The 8701-nt window shown below is 54.1% G+C and overlaps 1 protein-coding gene across 1 annotated transcript in view; it reads right to left on the bottom strand.

Annotated features, from left to right (window-relative positions):
• Positions 1–1407: 1407 nt before the first annotated feature.
• Positions 1408–8701, bottom strand: part of LOC119103158 (inhibitor of Bruton tyrosine kinase) — a 29870-nt gene continuing 22576 nt past the window's right edge. Inside the window, exons 16-18 of the mRNA XM_037226608.1 lie at positions 2476–2490; positions 2043–2227; positions 1408–1421 (exon numbers count right to left, since the gene is read on the bottom strand). Of these exons, the coding sequence (XP_037082503.1) occupies positions 1408–1421; positions 2043–2227; positions 2476–2490 (214 nt within the window). The remainder of the gene's footprint in view (positions 1422–2042; positions 2228–2475; positions 2491–8701) is intronic.

Genomic DNA, 8701 nt, shown 5'->3' with positions numbered 1-8701 from the left:
GCGTAATGGGAGTCAAACTTAGGGCACACTGCGATAGTGACCCACTCCAACGAATTGAAACACTACGACGGCTGCTCAATACTGCCAGTCGACGAAGGCATCATCTTCATGTATGCTTCATTTGCCATTTTAGAACTGGGCTGACAAACGACGAAGCGATTTTACATTTGTGAAAATTTTGAGGTTTGAAAATGGTTCTAAATTTGTGAAGAGAGTCGGAGGTGGGCGGAGGGAATTCAAAAGTGGTGGATTCTGGGTTGGATCCCGCAAATGCAGTAGCTCAACGGCTCTGCATACAGATCGACTCATGACGCAAATGCCAGTGCCCGACAAAACATGTTAAGTTCAGAGGTGTGTTCATACGTTCTGCATCACGTCCCCGCGTTATCCAAACAGCTGATAGCGTCGAGGATCGCCGCCGGTAACGGCGACCGTACCGTTTTACTCTCCCAGGCTCGCACGTTCGCCGTGATGATCCCATGACCACGCTTAAATCTGAGATCGCTGGGCTAAGCTGCTCGTTTGTACCCGTGGTTACGTATTCAGTGAAAATGGGGCGTTATGTCGCGTTCTTTAGAGCTTAGTTAATGTAACATTGTAAGCACTGACCCAATATCGCTTCTGTGCTAGAAAGTCATCTTTCTTAGTTAGGCCAGGAAGGTAAAATGCATGGCATAGGACATTGCCATCGTGTTCTTTCCACTTATGTCGGCCAGGTGGTGTATTTCGGCCGGCCAACAACTCCAGCACTTGATATCAGATCTCAACGGACGAAGCCTGCCGCCTTGCGCATTATACGATCCCCATCCTCCCGAACGACACCGATAAACGAAATCAGGCGGAAAATCTGAATGGAAACTCTTGACGCCTCTTAGAGGAGTTGAGGGCTACTCTTAAAAAGATTCCGCGAGTACCCCTGCTAGACAGGAAGTCAAGTAACACAAGTGTGCTGCTGCAAAAAAAGAGACAGCTAATGCTGTCAATATTTAAAGGGAACATTAACCCAATAATCTACGACGCGAATAAATGAAAACTGGAAGTCGGAACATGTTAGGTACACTGAGATCAACAGCACTTTTAAAATACGTTAACTGATAGTGATATGAGGTTAATTGCTTTATTTTTCTGGTGTTTTCAATGGGTGTTCTATTAAAGGTAATGCTCCACATTTGAATATATTAAAGTAAACATTAGATATGTTGAAATAAGCTCACCCATATCTATTGGTACATTTTCAAATGGAGAAGACTACTCTAAACAAGACAATTTGCTAAGCTCATTTGTAACTATTGTCACACTACCCCTGTCATAGCACCTCTCCCCCTCACCACTCCGGGGCTCGATCGAGGTAAGGTGTACCACGTCCACGAGTGGTTGTTATGGCGCGCCATTACCAAGCGCCGTTCGTCAGAATCCGTTGCCTGCACCGTCCGAAGCGGCGGACCACATCCGCCGGCGGCGCATTGGCGTTGTGCACGCCGACAGCGCCCCGTTCGCCGCTTGAAAACCGGTCGGTGAGGAAAGCCGGGGGCGGTTCATCGACCCGTCGGCTGCCTTATCGCATCATATCCAAGAAATATGACCGGGCTTTACATGACGCCTGGTGCCGCATTCCGTCTCTCTGACCACGGTGCGGGGCTGTAACGCGACATGCGTGGTTTGAGAAGCACCATTAGGCCCATAGCCAATGTCAGGATTACCGAGTCGGCGTTGGCGTATCGTGAGTTTTGACCCTGCGCAGCGAATTACCGCATTAACGCTTGAAAGCACTGGCTTGCTTTACTAGACCCCCGTCAACCTAAACAAAGTCGATTTGCCTTCGACCAGTACCGATCCAGACCAATCGACTCACCTGCGACGGCTGGTGGTCCCAAAACGTCAGCGCACCTTCGACGGGTGCTGGTCCCAGACCATTAACCCACCTCTGACCGCTGCTGGTCCCACATCGTCAGCCCCCTTCGGCCGGTGCCGGTCCCATATCGACCGACCACCTTTGTCTCGATGGTCCCTTCCCTGTCCTCCCGGAGGGAGTGTGGTCTCACGTTCGGTGGGCGCCGGCGCCGGCTCGTCACTGCCGACGGGGTACGCCTCGTGCACCGCGCGGACGTGCTCGAGCGTGGGCGGCTCGCCGGACGGCCGCACCAGCCGGTGTCGCATTAGCGGGTTGACACACCGGTAGAAGCGCGTCAGTTCGTCCATGACGGCTTCCGACGCCTGGTCCAGGCTCCTGTCGGCCCCAGGACAGGAGTCAGTCACAGACCGCACGTCTGCTCCAGGCTCCTGTCGGCCCCGGGGCAGGAGTCAGTCGCACACCGTACGCCTGCTCCAGGCTCCTGTCGGCCCCGGCCGGACTCAGTCACACACCGCACGCCTGCTCCAGGCTCCTGTCGGCCCCGGGGCAGGAGTCAGTCGCACACCGCACGCCTGCTCCAGGCTCCTGTCGGCCCCGGGGCAGGAGTCAGTCACACACCGCACGCCTGCTCCAGGCTCCTGTCGACCCCAGGGCAGGAGTCAGTCGCACACCGCACGCCTGTCCACACACTGGATCGCAATGCGCGCCCTGGAAAACAAGTGACGTCCTCATGACGCCTGGTGGTTTGCTGTTGTGCTTGGTTGGCCCGAGTACGTGTTTTGATGTCAATGATCACCATATTCCGTCAAGGGTGATGCGCCCGAACAGCGCTAACACTACTTGGATTACCGACTTATTCGCTACTCTCGCTATTCTGGACCAGTCATGGATCTGCACGGCACCGTGACTGGGTTTTGCTCCTTGCCGTGCACCCGTTGACCTGGGGCAGTGTTACAACATTCGACGAGGGAGCCCGTTTGGAAGTTAAGTGCTCTTCTGAAGGACATTTCCGGTATCAGCATGCCTCCCGACCGTTCCCGAACGGAACGTCCGCCTCTTAGGGCCCCCTGGGATCTCTCCTGTTTGACGTCTTTGCTAAACGTTCGTCAGTTATGTTCTGGTGAAGCATGCGTAGTGCAAATTGATGAATTGTATACGGCAAATTCACAAGGTCAGCCATTGACAATGAAGTTTTAATGCCCTGCATTCTATGCATTCCTTTCTAAACAACTACCTTCGTGGCCATAAAGACTCAGCCCTTGAAAAATAAAACGAACAAAAACATTAGGAATTTCTCTGTTACGTCCAAACACTTACCAAACGCGCATACGCAATTTGTTACACCATGATCATGTTGAGCACGGCACCGGTGCTGGCATACTTTGTCTCATGTTGTCTATCCCACCTCATCAGCCTGACACTCGCGACCATCGTAACTAAGCTTCGAACCGACCACAACCATCGTCACTAAGCTTCCCCTGAACCGACCACAACCATGTCACTAAGCTTCCCCTGAACCGACCACAACCATCGTCACTTAGCTTCCCCTGAACCGATCACAACCAACGTCACTAAGCTTCCCCTGAACCGACCACAACCATCGTTACTAAGCTTTCCCTGAACCGACCACAACCATCGTCACTAAGCTTCCCTTGACTCAACCACAACCATCGTCACTAAGCTTCCCCAGAACCGACCACAACCAACTTCACTTAGCTTCCCTTGCTGGCTCTTTGCTGGCACAAAACTCGGCGTCGTTTTCACGCATCAAGACGGGAATGTGGACAAGGAGCAATTTAATGGCAAGTGAACGTCAGTCTTTCTGTAATACAGCAACGTGCATACGGCTTGCGCTTCTGGAGACCAGAATCCTGACCAGAATCATTGAACCTCCCTGGTGAGCCTACCATCGTCCGGAGACATTGCAAGAAAAGCAGTACATCTTTAAACTTGTCGCCGATTTAAAAAAGACTGACATTATCCGAAACCACAGCCTCCACGAAAGGGTTTGTCGCTCGTGGCTTTCCCCGAACGAGAGAAGCCAACTCTCACGGCAGTGAGGGGATCGACCCATGCGGTTTCTCGCACCGAACGATCCAAACAGAGCACATATGGTGGAGATCAGATGGCGCTTCTGACGTGATGATGCTGATGATGATGAGGAGACATAACACATGGCGAGAAACATGGCTTTCTGAGATATTAGCTGCATAGTTTAAATATAACAGGGATTTCAGACCATCAAAGAACAAACCATGTTTTGCGTATCAGTATAATTTTGCTTGCCACCCGAATACATCAGAAATACCCAAAAGCGTGAGTGGTATTCCCCGGCTATTTTAAAACCTCATTCAGTCTTCTGGCTATCCTTAATCTTGCGACGCTTAAGGTACACGGCAGCACACGCTAATGCGGATATTGCCTGCATACACCGGCCTTGTTTAAGTCCGCAGGGAGTTGTCTTCATCAAATAAAAGGATCATTTGACTGTCAGTTGTGCTGTATATGTGACTTGACTTGAGCTACAAAACTTTGCAAGCTGCCTCGTTACTGCGTCGAAATCAGCAAAATTAGCCGTCCCCGGTCTTTGAATAAACGCCCTCTTTAGGGCACGCTGACCCAACACCCTGTTTTTCACAACCTCACAAAACCGTCCAGTAATGCCTATAAAACATTCTCATCGGCCGTAAGTCAGTTGGTTGTGCTCCCCGTGCCCAGCACATATCACGAAAGTGTGTCAAGCCAAGAACGGTCGAATGGCTGCTAGCTGTGGCCGTGGCCGTGACAGCACTTGTTACGTGACACCCCACTGGCGGCCTGAAGAGCTCCTCTGGACCAAGTCTGGGCATCCTGGTCCAGAGGAGCTCACACGAGCTCCGACCATCCCGGAAACAAGCACTTCCGGACCCCGTTCAGAGGAACTCCGACGACGTCCAGTCCTGCCCGGAAAATAAAACTTCCGGTCCCCGTCCACAGGAGTTCCTGCGGCACGTGACCAACGCTGGAGCATATTACTCCCCACGAACACGCGAAGCGCCGCAGACGTCGCCGACGAGCACAGACAGCGGGCGCGGCAGCGGGCGGTGTCCGTCGGACCGCTCACACCGCGGCGCCGCTGGACAACATAGCGGCGCACGACAGCGGGACAGCACCGTGCCACACAGGTCGCACTGCAGATGGACAGTGGAGTGTGATGGTCGCCGGGGAGGGGGAGGGGGGGGGGGGGATGATGGCTGTGCCAGCGGCGCCGATTCCAGTGTGGATAACTCGTGAGGGAAGCCAGAGCTCCATATGCTGGACTTTGGTGACATGCGGCGTGCTGTCGGTAAAGCCACACTCTATGACGATTAACTCCTCAGGCTCACGTAGTTACCAACATTGGCTGACCCGAGACAGGAAATAAAGAATGTGCTCCGCCCAGCCTTCCCAGGACACCTGTTGTCGTTCGTTCCCCTTCCCTAGAGCACCACCGCCCGGTCCACTTCCCACGTGGTGTTGAACTGCGCGAGAAGGCTACCCGACATGTGTTTTGCATTTGCAAATTATTCCCTGAGGAACATTGGTCGGGACGAACATTATCAGTCGCATGCTAAAGACACACACACGCACACGCACACGCACACGCACGTATATATATATATATATATATATATATATATATAATGTCTGTCAAATGTTAGCAACATAATGCTAATAATATGAGACTTAACCCCCGGCGTGCAGCTTAGTAAATACCATGAATGGCATTGGAGAGCATGGAATCATTTTCCCTAGCTGTGCAGTATTGAATGACGCCCATCCATCACTTGATAAAGGGCATAGGACAGGAATACCATATGTAATGAGCACCGACATATTACCGCATACATCACCGGCCGCTGCATAATCCAACGCGCTAACTGCCGCCGCAAGTTCCGTACAGCGGGAGCAAAAACTAAAAGGAAAAAAGTACGGTGACTACGTGCCGACGCGGCAGACATTAGACTGACTATGCTGGCGAAGTGGAGAACGGTTATCAGAAACACGCGAATAGCAGAGACGTGCCTGAAGTGCACAGGAGATATGCATCATGATGATCATTGATACCGATTTTGGACATTTAGAGTGCCGCTCCACACTGTGCCTCTTCATGCGGCGTGGAGCGACACGGCGGGATGCCGCTCGATGCAGCCAACGCGGTCTGATACGGCCCGCGCGGTCTAATGCGGCCCCCGCGGTCTGATGCGGCCCGCGCGGTCTGATGCGGCCCGCGCGATCTGATGCGGCCAACGCGGTCTGATACGGCCCGCGCGGTCTAATGCGGCCCACGCGGTCTGATGCGGCCCGCGCGGTCTAATGCGGCCCGCGCGGTCTGATACGGCCCGCGCGGTCTGATGCAGCCAACGCGGTCTGATACGGCCCGCGCGGTCTAATGCGGCCCCCGCGGTCTGATGCGGCCCGCGCGGTCTGATGCGGCCCGCGCGGTCTGATGCGGCCGACGCGGTCTGATACGGCCCGCGCGGTCTGATGCGGCCCGCGCGGTCTGATGCGGCCCGGCGCGGTCTGATGCGGCCCGGCGCGGTCTGATGCGGCCCGCGCGGTCTGATGCGGCTCGCGCGGTCTGATGCGGCTCGCGCGGTCTGATGCGGCCTGTGCGGTCTGATGCGGCCCCCGCGGTCTGATGCGGCCCGCGCGGTCTGATGCGGCCCACGCGGTCTGATGCGGCCAACGCGGTCTAATGCGGCCCGCGCGGTCTGATGCGGCTCGCGCGGTCTGATGCGGCCAACGCTGTCTGATACGGCCCGCGCGGTCTAATGCGGCCCGCGCGGTCTAATGCGGCCCACGCGGTCTGATGCGACCAACGCGGTCTAATGCGGCCCGCGCGGTCTGATGCGGCCTGTGCGGTCTGATGCGGCCCGGCGAGGTCTGATGCGGCTCGCGCGGTCTGATGCGGCTCGCGCGGTCTGATGCGGCTCGCGCGGTCTGATGCGGCCCGCGCGGTCTGATGCGGCCTGTGCGGTCTGATGCGGCCTGTGCGGTCTGATGCGGCCTGTGCGGTCTGATGCGGCCTATGCGGTCTGATGCCCCCGCGCGGTCTGATGCGGCCCGCGCGGTCTGATGCGGCCTGTGCGGTCTATGCGGTCTGATGCGGCCCGCGCGGTCTGATGCGGCTCGCGCGGTCTAATGCGGCCCGCGCGGTCTGATGCGGCCTGTGCGGTCTGATGCGGCCTGTGCGGTCTGATGCGGCCTTTGCGGTCCGATGCGGCCCGCGCGGTCTGATGCGGCCCACGAAGAGCGACGCGACTGTAGTCCGGCTGCTGCGCGACCTAGGGCCTAGGGCCTTGCCGCGCGACAGTGAGCTGCGTCACTCGTATGGCTAGTTGCCATGGGTTGCCATGGATACCGAGTAAACCGAATATTAATCGCGTTTCCGTGTTTTGTCGGCATTAGCAAGATGGATGGCATAGTCCTGAACTGAATGCTGTATCATACATTAACACAATGCCTACATATCACCGTCGAAGGAGAGCCGATAAGGGTGTTATTAAATTGCTGCTTCAAAAGAAGTGCAAGCGGCTACGCTGGATCCGCCAGATGAAGAAGAATCCGCGCACCGAAAGTCAATCTTAAGGCTTATGTTAGATATGAAGGCAATAGACCCAGTCGTATTGCCCACTTACGTAGGGATGAACTCAAATATTCTAAACATGGACCCGAATCAGAATGAGCCGAATGGGTGGGCATGCTGCACCATCACCTCAGGAAATGGCTCGGGAAATATCTTAAGGGCATCGTCAGTTTTTTTGTGGGCCGACAACCAGTGGAATATTGCAGGCCACAGAAATGATGGCATCAACATGGTGGATCCTCGTATCCTTTTCAGGGGTCCACACCACCCCTCCCGATGTTAAGTCGCCTCCCCTCCCCCCTCAGTAGCACGTCAACCTCAATGCTAAAAGCATTGGAAGGATTCTCAGGAAAACTTCTGGACCCCTCCATCTTCCACATGGAGTTTCGCCCCCTACCCCCGATGCCCTTCACGAAGCTCCGCCCTGGTATCAATACATTCTGCCGTGCGGCCCAATGCGAAAGGGAGACTTCAATCCTACGTTTCGCAACTGGCCGCAACTGACCATGGACACCGAAGAACGCTTTGCATAGAATGAGCTTAACTGTTCTTGTGTGAATAAGAACGCGCCGGAGTGGCTGGTTGAACACCCTTCGCTCGAGTGGGGGTGGACGTCAATTTGACCCGCTCAGATTTCGGAAACTGATGAAGCTAAAGACGCCGAATTCAAACAATCTGTTAGCCTATACGTGATATTGCTTGTGTCAAAATATGAGATTCCTGGGTCATGACCTTCGGGTCAAGTAAGGTCAAATAAGGTCGAACTCCAGATAGGTGTATAAAGTGCCAACAGATCTCCTCATGCAACCATCGAACCATCGTGCACCTAGATACCTGCTCTAAGCAAAAGGTCACTGGTGCCTATTTAAGTTCAGTGACCTTGTTCGACTCTTCGAAGGTCATGGTGACGGAAATAACCCAAGACAGCTTTGATTTTGGCATTAGAATAAGCATCAAGGATTATGCTAAGCTGCATGTTCCTAAAAACAAATCTTGACCCGTGTCATTTTACGTCAATAACCTATTCTGGTCCCTAAGAAGCCCATGAAACATGCATAATGCGGTTCCTGTTATCAGTGAATTCAAACTGAGCACCAGAATCTACCCAGTACACCAAGCACTTCCGTAAAAAGCAGGCTGGTTCTGGCCTTGATCTGACCTTCATACTTGACCCTAGGTCAATGGAATTGGTTACTTGGATCATCGTGTTGACTAAGAAACTGCCTCGGAAATATATGACT

The sequence above is a fragment of the Pollicipes pollicipes genome, unplaced genomic scaffold, assembly GCF_011947565.3.
Source record: "Pollicipes pollicipes isolate AB1234 unplaced genomic scaffold, Ppol_2.1 Scaffold_5724;HRSCAF=6776_pilon_pilon_pilon, whole genome shotgun sequence".
Classification (NCBI taxonomy): domain Eukaryota; kingdom Metazoa; phylum Arthropoda; class Thecostraca; order Pollicipedomorpha; family Pollicipedidae; genus Pollicipes; species Pollicipes pollicipes.
The sequence above is the reverse complement of the archived record's forward strand: the minus strand, read 5'-3'. Positions and strand labels throughout refer to the sequence as shown.